Source organism: Urocampus carinirostris, chromosome 16, assembly GCF_059441175.1.
Source record: "Urocampus carinirostris isolate Australia breed hairy pipefish chromosome 16, RoL_Ucar_1.0, whole genome shotgun sequence".
Taxonomy (NCBI): domain Eukaryota; kingdom Metazoa; phylum Chordata; class Actinopteri; order Syngnathiformes; family Syngnathidae; genus Urocampus; species Urocampus carinirostris.
In genome coordinates this window covers 10,516,864-10,542,072 of record NC_142364.1, presented here as the reverse complement: position 1 = coordinate 10,542,072, position 25,209 = coordinate 10,516,864, and the positions used below count along the sequence as shown (strand labels likewise).

At 39.8% G+C, this 25,209-nt stretch overlaps 2 protein-coding genes and 1 pseudogene across 5 annotated transcripts; all 3 read left to right on the top strand.

Moving 5' to 3' along the window:
* The first annotated feature begins 754 nt into the window (after positions 1-754).
* Positions 755-6,701, top strand: LOC148350261 (uncharacterized). The gene is made up of 2 exons (XM_088320119.1): positions 755-1,106; positions 2,995-6,701. The coding sequence occupies exons 1-2, from the start codon at positions 983-985 to the stop codon at positions 4,818-4,820; spliced, it is 1,950 nt and encodes a 649-aa protein (XP_088176245.1). The 5' UTR covers positions 755-982; the 3' UTR covers positions 4,821-6,701.
* Positions 6,702-8,437: 1,736 nt separating this feature from the next.
* Positions 8,438-12,621, top strand: LOC148350260 (uncharacterized; annotated as a pseudogene). The gene is made up of 3 exons (XR_015847096.1): positions 8,438-8,650; positions 11,072-12,511; positions 12,598-12,621. The product of XR_015847096.1 is annotated as an uncharacterized LOC148350260 (transcript).
* Positions 12,622-15,395: 2,774 nt separating this feature from the next.
* On the top strand, positions 15,396-24,974 carry LOC148350259 (uncharacterized). 3 transcript variants are annotated; one of them, XM_088320120.1, is made up of 2 exons: positions 15,396-15,612; positions 23,708-24,974. In XM_088320120.1, exons 1-2 carry the CDS (start codon positions 15,489-15,491, stop codon positions 24,805-24,807), a joined length of 1,224 nt encoding a protein of 407 aa, XP_088176246.1. In that variant the 5' UTR covers positions 15,396-15,488; the 3' UTR covers positions 24,808-24,974. The 3 variants fall into 3 exon arrangements, with proteins under 3 accessions (XP_088176246.1, XP_088176248.1, XP_088176247.1); XM_088320122.1 differs by lacking the exon at positions 23,708-24,974 and adding an exon at positions 17,712-18,872; XM_088320121.1 differs by lacking the exon at positions 15,396-15,612 and adding an exon at positions 21,137-21,383 and having other exon boundaries at positions 23,708-24,972.
* Positions 24,975-25,209: the final 235 nt, after the last annotated feature.

Sequence of the window (25,209 nt, the reverse complement as noted above, 5' to 3'; positions counted from 1 at the left end):
TTTACAAGAAATTTTACATGAGAGTTCCATTCAAACATATATTTTTCAGATATAGTGACCATTTTCAAAGTATACTCAGCTTTAGTCAGAAACAAGATACCCGAAAATTCCACTAGAATGGCTTCATTACACCAAGGACAATCCATAGAATCCAACCGTGTGAAATATTAATTCCAAAACACACGCTAATGCCGACACTTAAATATAAATCTGCCTTAAACGTGTCTGCTTCGCTGGAAGTTGGTTCTTGTAATCCATTCGTTTCGCCACATTATGTCTGTGTACAATCAAACAGACTTGCAAAATTATTCCAAATATGGTAGTTACCCCTCCATTTTCGATTGAGACCGTATCCACGCTGAGGGTCTGTTCATGCTAGTTTTATTCATAAACAAAGTGTAAAGTTACATTAAACTTGACATGCCTCTCACGCTTACATTTACTGCACGGGCGCCCCTAGTGGCTGATGGGGGAAAAAATGCACAAATTAGCCGCATGGTTGCATAAGCCGTAGGGTTGAAAGCTCAGGGGAAAAGTCGCGGCTTATAGTCCAATTTTTATGGTCAACAAACTTGATTTGACTCAACTTGACTAAACCTAAGCAATTTAAGAACACGAGTCTAATGACGAATATTTCCACAAGATGACGCATTACGAATAGAAACGTTTTACCACGTGATGACGCGCTCACTGAGTAGTTGGGGTTGTGATCTGGTTATCTGTCGTTAGAAAGTTTCAAGTTAAATAAAATGTAATGCAATAATAATAATAAACTTTTATAAATTGTATCAAAGTAATACCAAACCTGAAAATAAAAATGTGACGATTTGGGTGAGCCCTTTTGTGAACCGGATGTTGTTTGTTGGAAGCTCCGCCCCTTTTCTTTGTTTACTCGCTTTGAGGTCTTTTATGGCTATTTTGCGTTCCGCTCCGATTAAACTTGGTGAAAAAAAATCAATCGTGAGCTTTAAACGCGGCTAAAATGTGCTCGAGGGGGAGAGGAAATTTGAAAGAGGAGCTTTGGGAAGTGCAAGAAGAGATCAAGCAAGAACATCGATGGCTAAACGAAGCTAGCAAGCAGCTTCAAGTTGAGTTGAAACGAGAAGGTTGGTCACTCTAGTTTTTATAACACTTTTGACTTCTTAGTTTCGTCCTTAAGTCCATTTTCATCTCTTTTTCATATCTATAATGCAGCTGCTTTCTTGAACTTGGCGTGGGCCGACGTGTTTGGTCCTAAATAGTTTCTCTGTAAAACTGAGCTAAAACTTACTTAAATTGGCGAGATCTTGCTTGCCCCTTTTGTTAGTATTGTATTGAATTCGCTAATGAATAACCCTTTGCACAACGTTCTTTTTCATAAATCAATTAAAGCTAGTGCAGGAGTTGGGAACCTTTTTGACCCCAATAGTCGTGGAAATATGTATAATTTTTGTTTTAGTCAAGTCAATCGTGTTTATTTATACAGCCCTTTAACACAAGGAGTCTCAAAGGGCTGCACAGACCACATATTAGTGCAAACTACAGACTACATGATTCTCTGATGCCATCTTGTATATAAGACAAAAAAAAAGTGCCAAACCCGCTCTCCAGACAACAGCTTATTGTTTAAGCATTTTATTTCACTGCGTGACGTTTTATGGGATAATATCCATGAGGATAATAACGGCTTGCGATACCGCAGCAGAGCCATCAACACGATAAACTACTCATCCTACCCTGGCCACCACCCTTTGAGCTGTTGGTAGGCACTATAGAACAAGGACAAACCGGCTCAGAGACAGCTTCTTCCCCTGGGCCATCACTAAATAAGTGCACAAAACTTTTGGGATTTGAAATGAAATGATCTGCATTTCTATAGCGCTTTTCAAGTCAATGACTTCCCAAAGCGCTTTACAATGTGCTCCACATTTCCCAATAGCGGCCTTGCAGCCATGTAAGGCGCTAACCTGCTTATGGGGGGTTTTAGGGGTTCAGTGTCTTACCCAAGGACACTTCGACATGTAACACGGACGAGCCGGGATTCGAACTGGGATCCCTTAAACCCAAGACGAGCGCTATACCTCCTGAGCTACTGCCACACTCCAAAAATGAAATGATCTGCATTTATATAGCGCTTTTAAAAACAAGACTTCCCTAAAGCGCTTTACAGTGTGCTTCACATTTCCCAATAGCGGCCGTGCAGCCATGTAAGGCGCTAACCTGCTTATGGGGGGTATTAGGGGTTCAGTGTCTTACCCAAGGACACTTCGACATGTAACACGGGGGAGCCGGGAATCGAACCTGCGATCTCTTGATCCCAAGACGAGCTCTCTACCTCCTTAGATCAGGGGATGGTGTCATAATAGTCTGTGGTTTGCAAGAATCTGTGGACTGTGCAGCCCTTTGAGACTCCTTGTGATTAAGGGTGTCACAAATAAACATGACTTGACTATAACTTCGACCAGCCTCAGTCTCTACGTCATAAATATTCTTGCCTATTTACCTTGACAGTCTTTAATACTACTCTTTAATGTCTTTACTTGTTTACCATGGAGTGCCATGTTTAATCTCCTTGCATACAATGTTTCACCATGCTGATTTCAATAACAATAAAGAAAATTCAATTCTATTTAACAAATGAATATTTCATAACTGCCAGCTTAAGTTATGTTTATTCGGAGAGCCCTTAATCACATTAAGTCTCGAAGGGCTGCCTAAAACCAGTTTATATAGTAATTTTATTTGTTAAACAAACGTTTGAAAATGTAAATAGGGGATTTTTTTGCCAATTACTAAATGGCACGGATTATATATCAACCCTATTATGAACGACTGTCGAGTCATACAAAATTAAGTTAAAGAAAGAATTGAAGGAACAGTTCGTTAAAAATAAAATCCAGGGGAAAAACAAATAAAATTGCTTGACTATAAATTACCTTTTTAAGTCCAGGCCCGCGAGCCGGCTGTGTTTTTATGGCCTCTGAGATGATTTTCATCCGTTACTGTGTTCTGCAGACATCAGTGAGGAGAATGTTCTTCCTTGGCAGCAGGAGCCGGAGTTGCCTGACATCAAAAAGGAGGAGGAGGATATGGAGTCTGATCACATTAAAGAGGAAGAGGAGGATTTGGAGTCTGTTGAGACTAAAAAAGAGGAACATTTTACAGAAATTCCCGTGACTGGGGCCTGTTTAACCCTCGATAATCAAGATAAACATGAAGAAAGCATCGAGAAGGTTTCTCCAAGCAACTCCCGCAAACATGTGACAACAGACAATGCTGACACTTCCGACTCTGCACAAAATGATGGCGACGAAGAGTCGGAAGGTGAATACACGTGTTCTGAGTGTGGGAAAACATTTTGGCTCAAGTCTTATTTGAAACGCCATATGATGGTCCACACTGGTGAGAAACCTTTTGCTTGCTCAGTTTGCGGCCAAAGATTCAGGCAGAAAGATCATTTAAAAATCCACACAAGAACCCACACTGGAGAGAAACCGTTTTCATGCTCAGTTTGTGATCAAAGATTCAGTGAGAAAGGACACTTAAAAAGTCACACAAGAACCCACACTGGTGAGAGACCTTTTGCATGCTCATTTTGTGGTCAAAAATTCAGCCAGAGAGCACATTTGAAAAGTCACACAAGAACCCACACTGGTGAAAAACCTTTTGTCTGCTCAGTTTGCGGTCAAAAATTCACAGAGAGCGGTAGCCTGAAAAGACATATAAGTATCCACACAGGTGAAAAACCATTTACCTGCTCAGTTTGCTGTCAAAAATTTAGCCGGAAATCCTGTTTAACGATACACACAAGAACCCACACTGGTCAAAAACCCTTTCCCTGTCTGATTTGCGGTCAAAAGTTTGCCCAGAGTGGGACATTAAAAAAACACACAAGAATTCACACTAGTGAAAACCCTTTTACATGTTTAGTTTGCGGTGAAAACTTCTCTGAGAGTTGGTCCTTACAAATCCATTCAAGAACCCATACTGAAGAAAAAACTTATGCTTGCTCGGTTTGCAGTCAAAAATTCAGCCTAAAAGAAAGCCTAAAAAGCCACACTAGAACCCACATAGGTGAAAAAACATTTTCCAGCTCAATTTGCGGTCAAACCTTCAGTGAGATTAGGACCTTAAAAAAACATACTGGTAGAAAACTGCTCGCCTGTTCAGTTTGCGGCAAAAAATTCAGGCTTAAATATAACTTGGAGAGCCACACAAGAATCCACACTGGTGAGAAGCCTTTTGCTTGCTCAGTTTGCGATCAAAAATTCAGTCAGAAAACACATTTAAAAAGACACACAAGAACCCACACTGGTGAAAAACCTTACTCTTGCTCGGTTTGCGGTAAAAGCTTCTCTGAGAGCGGGACCTTAAAAACCCACACAAGAACCCACACTGGTGAAAAACCATTTGCCTGCTCAGTTTGTGGTCAAAGATTCACCCGAAGATTATCCTTAAAAATACACATAAGAACCCACACTGATGAGAAGCCTTTTGCTTGTTCATTTTGCAGTCAAAAATTCCGGCAAAAAGGACAGTTAAAGCTCCATACACGAACCCACACTGGTGAAAAACCCTTTGCCTGCTCAGTTTGCGGTCAAAAGTTCACCCAAAGGGGGAACTTCAAAATCCACACAAGAACCCACACTGGAGAAAAACCTTATGCCTGCTCAATTTGTAGTCAAAAATTCAGCCAATTGGGAAGCTTAAAAAGTCACACAAGAACACACACTGATGAGAAACCCTTTTCTTGTTCATTGTGTGGTCAAAGATTCTTAAGTCAGGTCAAAGTTCAGGGTCACAAGTGCCCTAGTGAAAATAACAGTCATTACTCTGCTTGATATGAGTTCATAGTTTGCATTCAGGAAATCACAGCTCATACTGAATGACTCGATTTATGTACTCTTGACATCAGTGACACGTTTAAACTTGAGTCAGCCTATTCTGTAATTGTGCTTGTTAGGAAAATGTTTTTATTTTCAAATGCACGAGTGTTGCAGCTTTCGGTGAGGACGTCTTTGGGCGTCGCCCCAAAATATACACTGAGACAGAAATATGACAAAAAGGGAACGTACTTTATTGCATTCGTTCAGCAACGTTCAAGCCACGTTCAAGCTACGTTCAAAATTCATCCAAGAGACGCTGGGCTTGAAATTGTGTTCAAACAGATCTCGTGATGTTTTTTTCTCTGAATCAAAATTGTTTTTCCCTGACTCGCTCAGTCAACAACTTGTGACTTCTTGTGTCAACATTATCTCATGACTCATATCATCCTGTAATAACATCCTGCCAGATGTCTGCACACCAGGCTGCTGACTTACAGTTAATCCACAACACAGCTTTTACCCTTTTTTGAATAGGTATATAAATTTAAAGAATGAATAACAGTTATTACTATATCTTCTTAGTATGTTCCGTTTTTGACTTCTGAAGTAATACCGAACGATTTATGTGGAAACGTGTACGTTTTTTGAGTTGACTTAAACAAATGACTTGAATGAATTTGCAATGCGCTCCCCTACTTACAACCATTCGACCTTCGAAAAACACTAGAACATTTTTTCGAGATGTCGAAAAATATCCGGACATTGCTGTAAGTTAGATTTTGCATTGTGTGTAACTGCTCTATTTGCGGTCAAAAGTTCAACCAGAAAAGAAACTTAAAAAGCCACACCAGAACTCTTACTGATGAGAAACCTTGTGAGAAAGCTTGTGGTAAAAAAATCAGCCTGAAAACACACTTGGAACGACACAGAAGAACCCACACTGGTGAAAAACCCTTTTCCTGCTCAATTTGTGGTAAAAACTTCTCAGAGAGTGGAACCTTAAAGTGCCACACAAGAACCTACACGAATGAGAAACCTTTTGCTTGCTCAAATTGTGGTATGAAATTCTGCCTCAAATTAAACTTGAACGATGCACAAGAACTCATGTAGGTGAAAAATGTTTTGCGTGATCTGTTTGCGGCCAAAAGTTTATCCGGAAAGGCTACTTAAAAAGCCACCAAAAAACCCATACTGATGTAAAACTGTTTGTCTGCTCGGTTTGCGGACAAAAAATCAGTTTGAAACATACCCTGAAAAGTCACATAAGAACTCACAATGGTGAAAAACCTTTTGCCTGTTCAGTTTGCGGTCAAAGATTTGCAAGTAAGTTTGAAGCTCGGGGTCACGAGTGTGCTGGTGAAGATAGCATTGATCACTCTGCTTGAAATGAGCTCATAGTTTGCATTTACATTCAGGAAATCACAGCAAAACATTCCTAGACTTTCCTGTTTTTAATATTTTAACCTATTTTGAAAATGCTACATTGGGTGGCAGGGCGGCTGAGTGGTTAGCACATCGGCGGCACAGTTCTGAGGTCATAAATCGGATCCTCCTGTGTGGAGTTTGCATGTTCTCCCGTACTTGCGTAGGTTTCCTCCAGGCACTCTGGTTTTCTCCCACATTCCTAAAACATAGATGTCAGGTTAATTTTCCAATCCAAATAGTCACTCGGTGTGAATGAGCAAGCGAGTGAGTTGTCTGTCTCTGTGTGCCCTGCTGGCAACCAGTTCAGGGTGTCCCCTGCTCACCGCCCGAATATGGGTGGGATTGGCTCCTGCACCCCCGTGACCCTATTGAGGATAAGCGGTGCAGAAAATGGACGGGTGGATGAAAATGCTACATTAACAAGCAATGGGTTTACAGGTCGTTATTTTTCATGAAATTCTGTTGATAAAAATGTCGGTTATTACTTTGACATGTGTTCAGAATGTTCAACCATTGACTTCTCTGAATATCTTTCTGAATGTTTTGTGTAAATATGTAGACACATGTATTAAAATTTGTGTATTTCTATGACATCCATTTTCCTACTTTTACATAAACACATTGAACAGATCCATCTCAAATGAAATCAAACATAATTGTAATATACCAATGAACGGCCACTCTTTGGTTACCTTGTTGACAAAATTAGTCAACCCCGTCACATTTTGGTTCGAGTCCTTCCAGTGAGTCTCTATATCAGATGTGTCAAACTCATGGTCTGCGGGGTGATTGTGGCCCGCCACCTCATTTTATTGTTCCGTCTAAGCATTTTCAGATCCGAGCAATCACAAACAGACTGTGAGCATCGCTAGGAACAACGGCGAGCAACATCAATCTCAAGGGTGGTAACCAAATCATTGTCCAAAACCTGAGATCAAATCAAGGTACATTTTGCTGAGTTTACGGCAACGGTGATTTTTTTTTTTCTTGTAATCCGTTCGTTTCACTACATTATTTTCGTATACAATCAAACAGACTTGCAAAATTATTCCAAATATGGTAGTTACCCCTCAATTTTTGATTGAGACCGTATCCACGCTGAGGGTCTGTCCATGGTAGTTTTATTCATAAACAAAGCGTAAAGTTACATTAAACTTGACATGTCTCTCACTCTTACTTTTACTGCACGGGCGCCCCTAGCGGCTGTTGGAAGAAAATGCTCAAATTAGCCGCATCGTTGCATAAGCCGCAGGGTTGAAAGCATAGAGGCAAAGTCGCGCCTTGTAGTCCAATTTTCATGATAAATAAACTTGACTAAACCCAGGGTTGGGTAGGGTTACTTTAACTTGATTACTTTCAATTACTTTTGGATTACTCCAATACCAAATATAATAATAATAATAATAATGTCCTTGTATTGTCATTCTGTGTAACAATGTACACAGAACGAAATGTCGATTGCACCTGACCCGTTGTAGCGAGCCGATGCAGCCGCAGCCAACAGAGGGCGCCGCCGACCACTTTTTAAGTCTTAGGAATGACTCGGCCGGGGCGCGAACCACCGACCTCCCAGTCTCAAAGCGGGCACCTTACCATCTAGGCTATATGCTAATAGAAGACAAAAGAAACTAAATATGAATCAAATGACTAAATTTTGTGCAGGCTTGGGGAGTAACGGAATACATGGAACGGCAAAAATGATGTTGGCAAGTTGTTTGGATTTATTTTCATTTTGTTTCTGTCGCACTTTATGTTAGTTTTGCCAGAGATCAAAGCCAGGAGAGAAAAGCTTACCACGTGTTGTGAGTCATCATTTTATTCATATTTACTTTCTTTTGTCTTTTATTAGCATATTTGGTATTGGAGTAATCCAAAAGTAATTGAAAGCAATCAAGTTAAAGTAACCCTACCCAACCCTGACTAAACCTAAGCAATTTAATAACGTGAGTGTAATAATGAATATTTCCACAAACGCACCACGAATAGAAAGGTTTCACCACGTGGCGACGCAGTCACTGAATAGTTAAGGTTGTGATTTGGGTATCTGTCGTTAGAAAGTTCAAAGTTATGTAAAATGTTTTATAATAATAATAAACTTTAGTAAATTATATCAAAGTAATACTAAAAATAAAAATGTTACGATTTGGGGGAGCTCCTTTGTGTACCGGATGTTGTTGGTTTGAAGCTCCGCCCACTTTCTTTATTGAGTCGCTTTGAGGTCTTTTGTGGCTATTTGGTGTTCAGCTCCGATTAAACTTGGTCGAAAAATCAATCGTGAGCTTTAAACGCGACTAAAATGTACTCAAAAGGAAGAGGAAATTTGAAAGAGGAGCTTTGGGAAGTGCAAGAAGACAAGGAGCAAGAAACTCGACGGCTAAACGAAGCTAGCAAGCAGCTTCAAGTTGAGTTGAAACGAGAAGGTTGGTCACTTAAGTTTTTATAACATCTTTGACTTCTTACTTTCGTCCTCAAGTAGAATAGAATAGAATATGCCTTTATTGTCATTGTTACAACATGGAATATATTGTAACAACGAAATTGGACGACTCCAGGGTCACATTTTACTGTGAGGATAATGAAACAAAGAGATAAAGGAACAAAGAACATGTTTTAAATGTCTTTGTTGTCTTTGTTGTAAATAGGCTCTGCTTCCTCCGGGGGGGGGGGATGTGATGAGGGGGGTGAGGGACAAACAGAAATGGTGGATCCAACTGGATGTTTGATCTTACAGTACACACAGTCCAGTGTATTTCCCCGAATTGTTCAGTCCACGTATTGAATGGATTTGGGGAGTACAGTCCATAAACACGCCCGATTAAAGTCGCCGGAGACGATCAAGTCAAGTCAAGTCATTTTTATTTGTATAGCCCTAAATCACAAAGAGTCTCAAAGGGCTTCACAGATTATTACACTATATTACACAGACTATTTTTCAGCCGACGAGAAGAGTAGGTTATTCATATGCTATGGAGTAGAAGTGAGTTTTAAGCTTGAATTTAAACATTTCCACTGAGGTTGCAGATCGGATCTCAGGGGGAAGAGCATTCCACAACACCGGTGCCCGGATGGAGAACGCTCTCGAACCAGCGGAACACTTCTTTGCTCTTGGGATCACCAGAAGACCGGCACTCTCAGATCGTAGGCTTCAGACCGGGACATAGGAGCAAAATCAGATCTGAAAGATAAGAGGGAGCAAGTCCATGTACGATTTTGTATAATACTAAGAGAACCTTGAAATCACATCTAAGGCTAACTGGGAGCCAATGCAGGTTAGCCAAAATCGGTGTTATGTGATCGTACTTTTTTGTCCTAGTTAAAAGCCTCGCTGCGGCATTTTGTACCAGCTGAAGAGACTTGATTCTAGACTTCGGGAGACCAGAGAGTAGTGCATTACAGTAATCGAGACGGGAGGTAACAAACGCATGAATTATAATTTCCGCATCCGACTGAGACAGTATTGAACGGATTTTAGCAATGTTAAAACGAAGATGGAAGAAAGCGGTTCTAGTAATTTTCTTTACATGCATTTCAAAGGATAGATCAGGGTCAAATATGACACCTAAATTTTTAACTGAGTCACTCTGTGTGATGTGACACACAGCTTTGTAAAGCTCCGTTGGGGAAACCTTCCTGACTCATAAAGGTCACAAAAGCCAAATTTATAAACATATATCTTACTTTTACATCCTCTTTGTATATTTTGAGACAACATCAACAAAAACGCCCAGCCATTTGGTCCCCGAGTTAAAATGAGTTTGACACCCCAGCTCCAGAGCATTTGATTTCACTGTGTGACGTTTTATGGGATAATATCTATGAGGATATTGGTGGCTTGCGATACCGCAGCAGAGCCATCCACATTATAAAGGACTCCTCCCACCCTGGCCACCACCTTTTTGAGCTGTTGGTAGGCACTACAGAACAACTTCTCTGACCAGAGCACCTTCTTTCACGTGTTTGGTGTGTCTCCCAAGTGGCTTGTGGCAAACTTCAAACAACACTTTTTATGGATATCTTTAAGAAATGGCTTCCTTCTTCCCACTCTTCCATAAAGGCCAGATTTGTGCTGATTGTTGTCCTATGGACAGATTCTCCCACCTCAGCTGTAGACCTCTGCAGGTAATCCAGAGTGATCATGGGCCACTTGGCTGCATCTCTGATCAGTTTTCTCCTTGTATGAGCTGAGAGTTTAGGGGAACGGCTCAATCTTGGTACATTTGCAGCTGTCTGATACTCCTTCCATTTCAATAGTATTGCTTGCACAGTGCTCCTTGGGATGTTTAAAGCTTGGGGAATCTTTTTGTATCCAAATCCAGCTTTCAACTTCTCGACAACAGTATCTCGGACCTGCCTGGTGTGTTCCTCGTTCTTCGTGATGCTCTCTGCTTTAAACAGACCTCAGAGACTATCACAGTGCAGGTGCATTTATACAGAGACTTGATTACACACAGGTGGATTCCATTTATCATCGTTAGTCATTTAGATCAACATTGAATCATTCAGAGATTGTCACTGAACTTCTGGATAGAGTTTGCTGCACTGAAAGTAAAGGGGCAGAATAATTCTGCACACCCACTTTTTTTATTTTTATTTGGTAGAAAGGTTTAAAACATCCGATAAAGTGTGTTCCACTTCATGATTGTGTCCCATTTATTATCGATGCTTCACAAGAAATCACAGTTTAATATCTTGATGTTTGAAGTCTGAAATGTGGCAAAAGCTCACAAAGTTTAAGGGGGCCAAATAGTTTCGCAAGCCTCTGTAAGTCAGTTGAGGCCTGCGAACCGGCTGTGTTTTTATGGCCCCTTAAGATAATTTTTATACGTTATTGTGTTCTGCAGACATCAGTGAAGAGAATGTTCCCCCTGGGCAACAGGAGCCAGAGTTTCCTGGCGTCAAAAAGGAGGAGGAAGATTCGGAGTCTGTTCACATCAAAGAGGAAGAGGAGGATTTGGAGTCTGTTGAGACTAAAAAGGAGGAACATTTTACAGAAATTCCTGTGACTGGGGCCTGTTTAACCCTAGATAATCAAGGTAAACATGATGAAAACATCGAGAAGGTTTCTCCAAGCAGCTCCCTCCAACATGTGACAACAGACAATGATGACACATCCGACTCTGCACAAAATGGTGGCGACGAAGAGTCGGAAGGTGAACACAAGTGTTTTGAGTGTGGGAAAACATTTTGGCTCAAGTCTCATTTGAAACGCCATATGATGGTCCACACTGGTGAGAAACCTTTTGCCTGCTCAGTTTGTGGTAAAGAATTCAGGCTTAAATATAACTTGGAGAGACACACAAGAACCCACACTGGTGAGAAGTCCTTTGCCTGCTCAGTATGCGATCAAAAATTCAGTCAGAAAACACATTTAAAAAGACACACAAGAACCCACACTGGTGAAAAACCTTACTCTTGTCCAGTTTGCGGTGAAAAATTCTCTGAGAGTTGGTCCTTAAAAATCCACTCAAGAACCCATACCGAAGAAAAAACTTATGCCTGCTCAGTTTGCGGTCAAAAATTCAGGCTTAAATATAACTTGGAGAGCCACACAAGAACCCACACTGGTGATAAACCTTTTGCTTGCTCACTTTGCAATCAAAAATTCAATCAGAAAACCCATTTAAAAAGACACACAAGAACCCACACTGGGGAAAGACCTTACTCTTGCTCAGTTTGCGGTCAAACATTCATGCTTAAATTTAACTTGGAGAGCCACACAAGAACCCACACTGGTGATAAGCCTTTTGCCTGCTCAGTTTGCGATCAAAAATTTAGTCAGAAAACACATTTAATAAGACACACAAGAAGCCACACAGGAGAAAAACCTTACTCGTGCTCAGTTTGCGGTAAAAACTTCTCTGAGAGCGGGACCTTAAAAACCCACACAAGAACCCACACTGGTGAAAAACCTTTTCCCTGCTCAGTTTGTGGTCAAAGATTCACCCGAAGATTATCCTTAAAAATACACATCAGAACCCACACTGATGAGAAGCCTTTTGCTTGTTCATTTTGCAGTCAAAAGTTCCGGCAGAAAGGACAGTTAAAGCTCCACACACAAACCCACACTGGTGAAAAACCTTTTGCCTGCTCAGTTTGCGGTCAAAAGTTCACCCAGAAGGGGAACTTTATAATCCACACAAGAACTCACTCTGGAGAAAAACCTTATGCCTGCTCAGTTTGCAGTCAGAAATTCAGCCAAAGGAGAAGCTTAAAACGTCACACAAGAACGCACACTGATGAGAAATCCTTTTCTTGTTCATTGTGTGGTCAAAGATTCTCAAGTCAGGTCAAAGTTCAGGGTCACAAGTGTGCTAGTGATAATAGCAGTCATTACACTGTTTGATATGAGTTCATGGTTTGCATTTAGGAAATCACAGCTAACACTGAATGACCCGATGTGTGTACTCCTGACATCAGTGGAACGTTTAAACTTGAGTCAGCCAATTCTGTAATTGTGCTTGTTTCGAAAATGTTTTTTTTTTTTCAAATACACGAGTGTTGCAGCTTTTGGTGAGGACGTCATTGGGCGTCGCCCCAAAATATACGCTGAGACAGAAATATGACAAAAAGGGAACGTACTTTATTGCCTTCGTTCATCAACAATCAAGCCACGTTAAAAATTCATCCAAGAGACGCCGGGCTTTATACTGTGTTCAAACAGATCTCATGATGTTTTTTCTCGGAATCGAAAGTCTTTTTTTCCGGCCCCGACTCGCTCAGTCAACAACTTGTGACTTCTTGTATCAACATTAGCTCATGACTTATAACATCCTGCAATAACATCCTGCCAGATGTCTGCACACCAGGCTGCTGACTTACAGTTAATCCACAACACAGCTTGTACCCTTTTTTTAATAGGTTTATAAATTTACAGAATGAATAACAGTAATTATTATATCTTCTCAGTATGTTCCGTTTTTGACTTCTGAAGTAATACCGAACGATTTATGTGGAAACGTGTATATGAGATGTTGTAAGTTTTTTGAGTTGACTTAAACAAAATTACTTCTTTCCAATATTTATTTTAAATTTGGTCGTGATTGAAGGAATCTGCAATGCGCTTTTGGGTACCTGTCATCAAAGCATGATGAATTTATGTGGATTTACTACAGACGCTCCCCTACTTACGACCATTCGACCTTCGATAAACGGTCCAACATTTTTTGGGGGATGTTGAAAAATATCCGGACATTGCTTTAAGTTATATTTTGTTTTGTGTGCAACTGCTCTATTTGCGGTCAAAACTTCAACCAGAATGGAAACCTAAAAAGCCACACCCGAACTCATACTGATTAGAAACCTTTTGACTGCTCAGATTGTGGTTAAAAAATTCAGCCTGAAAACACACTTAAAACGTCACACAAGAACCCACACTGGTGAAAAACCCTTTTCCTGCTCAGTTTGCGGTAAAAACCTCTCAGAGAGTGGGACTTTAAAGTTCCACGCAAGAACCCACATGAATAAGAAACCTTTTGCTTGCTCGAAATACGGTATAAAATTCAGCCTCAAATCAAACTTAGAACGACACACAAGAACACACGTAGATGAAAAACGTTTTGCGTATTCTGTTTGCGGCCAAAAGTTCATCTGGAAAGGCTACTTAAAAAGCCACCAAAAACCCATACTGGTGAGAAACCGTTTGTCTGCTCAGTTTGCTGACAAAAATTCAGTTTGAAACATACCCTAAAAAGTCACATAAGAACTCAGACTGGTGAAAAACCTTTTGCCTGTTCAGTGTGCGGTCAAAGATTCACAAGTCAGTTTAAAGCTCTGGGTCATGTGTTTGCTGGTGAAGATAGCATTGATTGCTCTGCTCATAGTTTGCATTTACATTTAGGAAATCACAGCAAAACATTCCTAGACTTTCCTGTTTTTAATATGTTATCCTATTTTGAAAATACTACATTGAGTGTCAGGGCAGCTGAGTGGTTAGAGCATCGGCGGCACAGTTCTGAAGTCATAAATCGAATCCTCCTGTGTGGAGTTTGCATGTTCTTCCCGTGCTTGCGTAAGTTTCCTCAAGGCACTCTTGCGACCCTACTGAGGATAAGCGGTGCAGATAATGGGTTTACAGGTTGTTATTTTTCATGAAATTCCCTTGATAAAAATGTTGGTTATTACTTTGATATGTGTTCAGAATGTTCAACTTTTGACTTCTCTCAATATCTTTCTGAATGTTTTTGTGGATATGTAGACACATGTATTAAAATGTGTGTATTTCTATGACATCTATTTCCATACTTGTACACAAACACATTGAACAGTGACACATGAAAAAGACAAATCCATCTAAAATGACATCAGACATAATTGTAATATACCAATAAATGGCCACATTTTGAGTCAAGTCCCTTCCAGGGAGTCTCTATATCAGATGTGTCAAACTCTTGGTCTGTGGGGCGAATGTGGCCTCATTTTATTGTTCCCTCTAAGCTTTTTCAGATCTGATCAATCACAGACTGTGAGCATCGCTGCAATGGATGTTGCAATAACAAATAGTACATAGATATTGTCAACATAAAATATAGGTTATTCATATGCTATAGATTAGAAGTGTGTTTTAAGCCTAGATTTATTTCTGTATACAATTAAACAGACTTGTTAAATGATTCCAAATATGGTAGTTACCCTTCCCCCTTTCGATTGAGACCGTATCCACGATGAAGGTCTGTTCATGCTAGTTTTATTCATGAACAAAGCGTGAAATTACATTAAACTTAGCATGTCTCTCACTCTTACTTTTACTGCACGGGCGCCCCTTGCGGCTGTTGGAAGAAAATGCAAAAATTAGCCGCATCGTTGCATAAGCTTCAGGGTTGTAAGCTTAGAGGCAAAGTCGCCCCGATTAGTCCGATTTTTATGGTAAATAAACTTGACTAAACCTAAGCAATTTGATAACGTGTGTGTAATAATGAATATTTCCACAAGATGACGCACCACGAATAGAAAGGTTTTACCACGTGGCGACGCAGTCACTGAATAGTTGAGGTTGTGATTTTGTTATCTGTCGTCAGAAAGTTTAAAATTAAACAAAATCTATTATAATAATAATAAACTTTAGTAAATCGTACCAAAGTAATACTAAAAATAAAAATGTTGCGGTTTGGGGGAGCTCTTTTGTGAACCGGATGTTGTTGGTTTGAAGCTCCGCCCACTTTCTTTGTTCACTCGCTTTGAGGTCTTTTATGGCTATTTTGCGTTCCGCTCCGATTAAACCTGGTTAAAAAAAATCGATCGTGAGCCTTAAACGCGGCTAAAATGTGCTCGAGGGGGAGAGGAAATTTGAAAGAGGAGCTTTGGGAAGTGCAAGAAGACAAGGAACAAGAAACTCGACGGCTAAACGAAGCTAGCAAGAAGCTTCGAGTTGAGTTGAAACGAGAAGGTTGGTCACTCTAGTTTTTATAACATCTTTGACTTCTTAGTTTTGCCCTCAAGTCCATTTTCATATTGTTTTCATATTTATAATACAGATGCTTTATTGAACTTTGCGTGCTTGACCCTACTTACAGTAGTTTCCCTGCATAACCGAGTTAAAACTTAGGAGGTTGCTTGTCCTATTTTTGTTTGTATTGAATTGGATTTCCTGGTGATAAACGTCACGAAAAAGCCACATTTGTAAACACATATTTTACTCTTAGAGCCACTTTGTATATTTTGAGACGACATTCAACAAAAGCGCCAAACCCGCTTTCCAGACAACAGTCTATCCTCCAGAGCAGGGGTGTCAAACAGGCGGCCCGTGGGTCGGATCAGGCCCGCTAAGGGATTGAATCCGGCCTGCGACACAACGCTGAGAGAAGCGCAAGAGAAAAACGAGATGCAGGTTGAAATGTGTCCAATTGATATTGCCAAAGCCAGGTGCCTCTCACAGATGCTGTCCTTGTGTTTCTTTCTCTCACTCTCAATCCCTCTCTCACTGTCTTTCTCTCTGTGTCTTTTTACTTCTTTTGCTCTCTCTTCCTTTTTTCCTTTTGTCCTTTCTCTCTCTCTCTCTTGCTTTGTCCTTCTGTCTTTCTCCCCTTGTCTATTTCTTCTCTTTTCTCTCCCTCTCTTTCTATTTCTCTGGATTTCTTTAATTCTCTCTTTCATTCCACCTCTCTCACTATTTCTCTTTTTATCTCTTTTGTTTCTTATGTTTTCTCTCTCTATCTTTTTCTCTCTCTCTCCCTCGCTTTTTCTCTCACTCTCAATCCCTCTCTCACTGTCTTTCTCTCTGTGTCTTTTTACTTCTTTTGCTCTCTCTTCCTTTTTTCCTTTTGTCCTTTCTCTCTCTCTCTCTTGCTTTGTCCTTCTGTCTTTCTCCCCTTGTCTATTTCTTCTCTTTTCTCTCCCTCTCTTTCTATTTCTCTTTGGATTTCTTTAATTCTCTTTCATTCCACCTCTCTCACTATTTCTCTTTTTATCTCTTTTGTTTCTTATGTTTTCTCTCTCTATCTTTTTTTCTCTCTCTTTTTTTTTCTCTCTCTCTTGCTCTCTTTCTCTTTTTCTCTCTCACTATTTCTCTTTTCATCTCTTATGTTTATGTTTTTTTCTCTCTTTCTCTTTCTCTCTCTCTTTTTCCTTTTCTCTTTCTCTTTATCTCTTTTCTCTCTTTCTTTGTGCCACCCTCTACTTTTATCTCCCTCTCTTTCTCTTATTTCTTTCTCCCTTTTTTCTTTCTCTCTAATCTACTAGTCCGGCCCCCGAAAGAATGTTTGTTCTATCATTTGGTCCCCGCGTTAAAATGAGTTTGACACCCCAGCTCCAGAGCATTTGATTTCACTGTGTGACGTTTAATCGGATACTATCTATGATATTGCTGGCTTGCGATTACCGCAACAGAGCCATCAAGGACGAACTTATTGTAAGAGGTAAGTTAAATGTTGTTTTATTGTTTGATAGTTCAACACGAAACGCTCTCTCTCTCTCTCTACCCGTATTCTATATGGTGTACTGTATACAGGGGGGGTACACTTTATACCTGTATACGTTTTTTTAAGCATTTTTGAAGGGGCGTCGCTACTTCGCTGATTTTCAGTTTTCGCGGGTGGTCTTGGTCCCCATTAACTGCGATAATCGAGGGATTACTGTATTTTGAGGGTCCTGAGTCTCTCATCCTCCCTCCCTCTCGGGAGACTCTGGGGGTATTGCTTATGGTTCGGATCCTTAGCAATGTTTGGCGCCCTCTTGCGAGTGCTGTGGGTGGGGTTGCTAGCCTCACACACCCGTGCCAGACTCTCCTGGAGGTCATCTGTCTTTCCAGCGTCACCAATTTTCTCTGGTTGCCATCCAGCATTTCCTGGAAGTCACTGGTGACCCAGACTGAAATATAAAATTAAGTTGAAGAAAGAATTGAAGGAACAGTTCACTAAAATAAGATCCAGGGGAAAAAAAAACAAAACTGCCTGACTATAAATCACCTATTTAAAAGTCGAGGTCTGCGAGCCGCCTGTGTTTTTTATGGCCCCTGAGATGATTTTCATACTTTACTGTGTTCTGCAGACATCAGTGAGGAGAATGTTCTTCCTTGGCAACAGGAGCTAGAGTTGCCTGGCGTCAAAAAAGAGGAGGAGGATTTGGAGTCTGATCACATTAAAGAGGAAGAGGAGGATTTGGAGTCTGTTGAGACTAAAAATGAGGAACATTTTACAGAAATTCCTGTGACTGGGGCTTGTTTTACCCTTGATAATCAAGGTAAACATGATGAAAACATTGAGAAGGTTTCTCCATGCAGCTCCCGACAACATGTGACAACAGACGATGATGACACATCCGACTCTGCACACAACGATGGCGACAAAGAGTCGGAAGGGGAACACACGTGTTTTGAGTGTGGGAAAACATTTTGGCTCAAGTCTTATTTGAAACGCCATATGATGGTCCACACTGGTGAGAAACCTTTTATCTGCTCAGTTTGTGGTAAAGAATTCAGGCTTAAATATAACTTGGAGAGACACACGAGAACCCACACTGGTGAGAAGTCCTTTGCCTGCTCAGTATGTGATCAAAAATTCAGTCAGAAAACACATTTAAAAACCCACACAAAAACCCACACTGGTGAAAAACCTTATCCCTGCTTAGTTTGTGGTCAAAGATTTACCCGAAGATTATCCTTAAAAATACACATCAGAACCCACACTGATGAGAAGCCTTTTGCTTGTTCATTTTGCAGTCAAAAATTCCGGCAGAAAGGACAGTTAAAGCTCCACACACAAACCCACACTGGTGAAAAACCTTTTGCCTGCTCGGTTTGCGGTCAAAAGTTCACCCAGAAGGGGAACTTCATAGTCCACACAAGAACTCACTCTGGAGAAAAACCTTATTCCTGCTCAGTTTGTAGTCAGAAATTCAGTCAAAAAAGAAGCTTAAAAAGTCACACAAGAACCCACACTGATGAGAAACCCTTTTCTTGTTCCTTGTGTGGTCAAAGATTCTCAAGTGGGGTCAAAGTTCAGGGTCACAAGTGCGCTGGTGAGAATAACAGTCATTATTCTGCTTGATATGAGTTCATAGTTTGCATTTAGGAAATCACAGCTAATACTGAATGACCTGGTTTGTGTATATTCTCGACATCAGTTTAAACTTTCGTCAACCTATTTTGCCATTGTGCTAGTTTTGAAAATGTTTTTTTCAAATGTTAAGTGTTGCAGCTTATATCATGTTTTTTAATTTTTTAAAATTAGACAACGAATAACGGTAATTACTATGATATCTTCTCAGTATGTTTAATTTTTGACTTCTAGAATAATTTCGAACGTCTAATGTGGAAATGTGTCTATTAAATGTTGTACATTTTTTGAGTTGGCTTAAAAAAATGAATTCTCTCCCAAGATTTATTTTAAATCTGGTCGCGATTGAATGAATCTGCGATGCGCTTTTGGGTACCTGTCATCAAAGCATGATGAATTTTTGTAGATCAACTACTTTATACATTTAGACTAACAATTAAAATGTCATAAGTTAAATCATCCAAGTTGAAAAAGGGGGCACAAAATAAACTTGAGGTTTTCCCACCAGTCCTTGTTTTGGGGTTTCAGTGATCCATTTGCTGGACTGCTTTTTTTGTATAAGAATGGTAAATGTGAATTTCCCTGCGGGGATGAATAAAGTATCTATCTATCTATCTATCTATCTATCTATCTATCTATCTATCTATCTATCTATCTATCTATCTATCTATCTATCTATCTATCTATCTATCTATCTATCTATCTATCTATCTATCTATCTATCTATCTATCTATCTATCTATCTATGTCAGTTTTTTGCACAAGTGAACTACTTCAGCCATTCTCTGTGATTTATTTTATGCTCAGAATATTCTGTAATAAACCCTTGTAAGGAACTGTTCATCTGTTTTCACCCTCTATTTTAAAGACCTGCCTTCTTGGTTTACGGAACCAGCCAACAGGCTGAGGGAAAATGCCATTCCTCAACAGGATGTATGCTAGTTCTCTCTTTTTTTATTCCGAGTGAATATTCATCAAATTGAAGTGATCAATTTTTGACATGGTGACGACGAGAACCCTCAGTCAGCCTTCCAAGAGTTTTATTCTCACAAAACCTTGTATTTATTCCCCTTCGATTTTCATAGTTTTAATAATTCGAATGCGTATTTTGTAACTTGCTATAAACTCGGTGTCGTAAACTCGAAAAGATTCGTAGGAATGGTAGCACAGTATTCTAAACCTTTTTACAGCCTTTCCAAACGTTAAGAATGTTTATTTTGTGTTTTTCCTTCCACAGGAACCATATTTAAAAATATATATCCCCCATTTTCTTTTTTCTTATCCAATCATTATTTTAAATAGCTCCAGGGAGCCACAAGGACGCTGCTAAGTAATCAAATCAAGTCATGTTTATTTGTATAGCCCTTAATCACAAAGAGTCTCAAAGGGCTGCACGGAGCAAAGACTATTGTAAATTACAGATTATTATGACACCATCCCCTTATATTGTCAACATAAGATATAGGTTATTCATATGCTATAGAATAGTGGTGTGATTTAAACATTTCCACTGAGGTTGCAGATCGAATCTCGGGGAAGAGCATTCCACAGCACCGGGGCCCGAATGGAGAACGCTATCGAACCTGCGGATCTCTTCTTGGCTCTTGGGATCACTAGTAGACCAGCGTTTTCGAAGCGAAGGCTCCGGACCGGAAGTAGGCGCATGTGGCTCTGGAGCCGCAGGTTGCAGACCCCTGGCCAAATACTGTAAACATGACTTAACTTGACTGAAGCTAAGAAAGCTAAGAATGGGAGTGTAATAATGCATATCTCTACGAGAACAGAATAGTATTACTCCATGACTCCACAAGATAGCGCACTCCTTGAATGCTTGAGGTTGCATTTGGCAGGTTTGGGTAGGGTTACTTTAACTGGATTACTTTCAATTACTTTTGGATTACTCCAATACCAAAAATGCTAATAAAAGTAACTAAATATGAATAAAATTATGGCTCACAACACGTGGTAAGCTTTCTCTCCTGGCTTTGATCTCCGGCCAAACTAACATCAAATGCGACAGAAACAAAATGAAAATAAATCCAAACAGCTTGCCAAGATCATTTTTGCCGTTCCATGTATTCCGTTACTCCCCAAGCCTGCACACAATTTAGTCATTTTATTCCTATTTAGTTTCTTTTGTCTTTTATTTGCATATTTGGTATTGGAGTCATCCAAAAGTCATTGAAAGTAATCAAGTTAAAGTAACCCTACCCAACCCTGGCATTTGGTTATCAGTCGTCAGAAAGTTTCAAGTTAAAAAAATATTAGCGAGAAAGCTGCTGACAACACACAATAATAAACTTCGTAAAATGTATCAAAGTAATGTTTAACCTAAATATAAAAATGTAACGATGTGGGTGTGCTTTTTTTGTGTGAACCGGATGTTGTTTAGTCGGAGCTCCGCCCACTTCCGTTGTCTTCTCGGGTCTCGTATCTTGTGGCTAATGGGCGTTTCTATTCGATTTATTCGGTAAAAAGTCAAAAAGCACAATATAAAAATAAGTCTAGAAAATCAAAAGGCAATCGCAAGCTTTGAATGCGGCTAAAATGTGCTCAAAAGGAAATTTGAAAGAGGAGCTTTGGGAAGTGCAAGAAGAGATCGAGCAAGAACATCGATGGCTAAACGAAGCTAGCAAGAAGCTTCGAGTTGAGTTGAAACGAGAAGGTTGGTCACCCTAGTTTTTACAACACTTTTGACTTCTTAGTTTCGTCCTTAAGTCAATTTTCATCTCTTTTTCATATTTATAATGCAGCTGCTTTCTTGAACTTTGCGTGGGCCGACGCGCTTGGCCCTACATAATTTCCCTGCATAACCGAGCTAAAACGTACTTAAATTGGTGGGAGGTTGCTTGTCCTTTTTGTTTGTATTTAATTGTATTTCCAGGGATTAAAGCCCTTTTAATGCAACAAATTGTCACTTAACGTGCTGTATTAAAACATTCAGTGTACAATAAGACAAGAAAACAATATTTAAAAATAAGTCCAAGGAATACTACAAGCTACAGAGAGTGGAAGTGAGGAAATAGCACACTTCGTCTTCGCCTTTTTTACCAAACTTCTCTCAAAAAAAGACAAAAAGAAGGGAAACATATTTTTCTAAAAAGGGATAAAAAATAGGGAAGAGTAATGTGAATAATAGGCAAAAAGGAAAACAGGAATAAACGGAAAAGCAGGGGAGAAGAAAGCAAAAGAGGAAAATGCACAAAAAATGAAAACAAAGGATTTAAAGAGGAAACAAAAAAAGAAAATAAAGCAAATTTGTTTCTTTTTTTCTTGTTTTTTTTAAATCTTTTTTTTATTTCATCGTTTTTATTTTCCTATATTTCTTGAGTTTTACTTTTTGTCTCAATTTGTTTTCATTTTTCTCTTTTATTTTATTTTTCTTCAGTTTTGTTTTCCTCCTTATTTCTTTTTTATAATCCTTTTTCTTTTTTGTTTGTCCTTTTTCTTTTTTTGTTTTCTTATTTCTCTTCTTTTCAAGGGTAATAAAGTGCATTTTTAGTCTCTATGAGTCCCCGTATTCTGTCTTTTTCCGTTGTGTTTATAGCATTCGTTTATGGCGGCATGACAGAATATAGTGACATCTCGTAAGAAAATAATACACACTGTCCCTCATTTTCATAATAGGGCTAGGGCCTTAAACTATCATCCTGGGGGCGGCAATTATCCCCCGGGCCGCGAGCTTGAGACCCCCATTCTCGATGATGGCGTAAATCAGGTCCAAGTGCCGGTACGATGGCTATAAATACATGCACCGTGCAACAACCAGGCTCATTGTTTTTCCTCAAGGACAAGAAGACAAGAATATGAGGTCAAAATGACTCCTAAGCTAAAAAATGTAATGTGATTACAATTTCTTGACCGAGTTGAAAGCCTCATTGCAGCACATTGTAGCAGTTGCACAATTTTGATGCCAGACATTGAAAGACCAGCGAGTTGTACATTACAGTAACCGAGACGGGAGGTAACTAATGCATGAATTATAATCGCAGCATCATTTTTAGGGTAAAGACGCAACATATTAAGACAACCAAGATCCATCTTGTAAATAACAACTGTGGTTGGCTTTCAAATTTCTACAACTTAACAGAGCAGTTTCCTCCATTGGCAGATAAAGTTGAACGTTATCTGCTTTGCAATGGAAACTAATATTATAGTTGCTAATAATATCACCTAACAGAAGGATATAAAAACTGAAAAGCAGGGGACCGAGTACTGAGCCCTGTGGAATGCCACAGGTTAGACTAAAAGGCTCAAAGGTTTCTAACACAAAGTGTCCTATTTGAGAGGTAGGATATAAACCATGAGAGAACATTTCCAGAGAGACTAATCCATTTTTCCAGCAGATCAAGGAAGCTATTATGCCTGCTGTTATAATTATTATTTATTATTTTATACAGTAATCCCTTGCTATATCGCTATAAATCACATCAATACATTAATTTTATTTGTTAAACAAATACCGGAGCCTTTATAAAGGAGATTTTTATTCAATTTCAAATTGGCATGCGTATGGTATCAGCCATTTTATAAACTGTTGAGTCATACGTAAATTAAATTAAAGGGACAGTGTGTAATATTCAGTGTCTCCTAGTCGTACAAAAACGTTTTCAGTAAAAAAAATACACATTAATTTAAATATTAGGCAACTATCCTACCAATGTTGGTTTTCCTTAAAAAAAATCATTGGTCGAAAGTATTGTATTTCTTTTACATAGTGGAATCCATACCTGAAGTCGCCGCCAGGTTTCTCTGCAGCATTAGTTTTCGTTCACATTAGACAACAGTGCCCTCTAGTGGTGAATGATTACACACTTGGGTTTTAAAGGAAGGAAAAATCTGTTGCATTAAAACCCGGAGGAAAAACAAATAAAACTGCTTGACTGTAAGCCACCGATTTCAAAGTCAAGGCCCGCATGCCAGCTGTGGCCCGGGAGAAGGTTTTTTAAGGGCCCTGTGATGATTTTCATACATCATTGTGTTCTACAGACATCAGTGAAGAGAATATTCGTCTTTGGCAACAGGAGCCAGAGTTGCCTGGCGTCAAAAAGGAGGATTTGAAGCCTGATCATGTTAAAGAGGAAAAGGAGGATTTGGAGATTGATCATATCAAAGAGGAAGAGGAGGATTTGATGCCTGATCACGTTAAAGAGGAAAAGGAGGATTTGGCGCCTGATCTTGTTAAAAATGAGGAGCATTGTTTCGAGTCAATTGACATTAAAAAGGAGGAATATTTCACAGAATTTCCCGTGACCTCCGAAATTCAAGGTCAACAAGAAGAGGACAACGAGAAGGTGTCTCCAAGCAGAAGCTCCCGTCAACACGCGACAACTGATGAAGATGACACGTCCGACTCTGCACAAAATGATGGCGACGAACAGTCGGAAGCTGAATACACGTGTCCTGAGTGTGGGAAAACGTTTTGGCTCAAGTCCTATTTGAAACGCCATATGATGGTCCACACTGGCGAGAAACCTTTTGCCTGCTCTGTTTGCCGGCAAAGATTCAGACAGAAAGATCACTTAAAAACCCACACAAGAACCCACACTGGTGAGAAACCTTTTTCCTGCTCACTTTGTAAACAAAAATTCAGCCAGAAAGGACACTTAAAAAGCCACACGAGAACCCACACCGGTGAGAGACATTTTGCATGCTCCTTTTGCGGTCAAAAATTCAGCCAGAGATCGCATTTAAAAATCCACATCAGAACGCACACCGGCGAAAAACCTTTTTCCTGTTCGGTTTGTGAACAAAAATTCAGCCAGAAGGGACACTTAAAAAGCCATTTAAGAACCCACACTGGTGAGAGACCTTTCGCATGCTCCTTTTGCGGTCAAAAATTCAACCAAAGAGCACATTTGAACAGCCACACAAGAACCCACACCGGTGAAAAACCTTATGTCTGCTCTATTTGCGGTCAAAAATTCACAGATAGCGGAAACCTAAAAAAACACATACGAATCCACACTGGTGAAAAACCTTTTACCTGCTCGGTTTGCGGTCAGAAATTCAGCCGGAAATCCTGTTTAACGATACACTCGAGAAACCACACTGATCAAAAACCTTTTGCCTGCCTGGGGCCACATTAATAAACGACTATGTATGTACAAAACAAAGTGTATTCCATTTGTAAGCAACTTTTGGTTTTTATAATAAACACAAACCACTCCACTCACAAGAGATTCCCCAGTGATCCCTGCCAGCTTCTCCTCCATCTGCCGGGTAGGGCAATCGGCTTTTCCCCCTCCACTTTATTGTCAGACCAATTCTTCTTCTCTGAGGCAAAATTGTTGACAGCATCAGCCACATCCTGCCACTCCTCTGCCTTTTTGGCATTAGTGATACCAATGCCAAGCCCCTCAAATAAAAATAATTTCAGACAATCCACTTCGCCCACTAGCACTTCCACTTCGCATTGAGTGAATTTCCACTTTTTGGTTTCTTTCTCCGCTTTAGCCATCTTTGCGTTTGGTCATTTTGAATATTCTATC

Bases quoted from the DNA above. Each gene is read 5' to 3' on its own strand.
- LOC148350261 (XM_088320119.1), top strand. From the start codon at position 983: ATGTGCTCGAGGGGGAGAGGAAATTTGAAAGAGGAGCTTTGGGAAGTG. The intron at 1,107-2,994 runs GTTGGTCACTCT...TGTGTTCTGCAG, and splicing joins AGTTGAGTTGAAACGAGAAG to ACATCAGTGAGGAGAATGTT.
- LOC148350259 (XM_088320120.1), top strand. From the start codon at position 15,489: ATGTGCTCGAGGGGGAGAGGAAATTTGAAAGAGGAGCTTTGGGAAGTG. The intron at 15,613-23,707 runs GTTGGTCACTCT...TGTGTTCTACAG, and splicing joins AGTTGAGTTGAAACGAGAAG to ACATCAGTGAAGAGAATATT.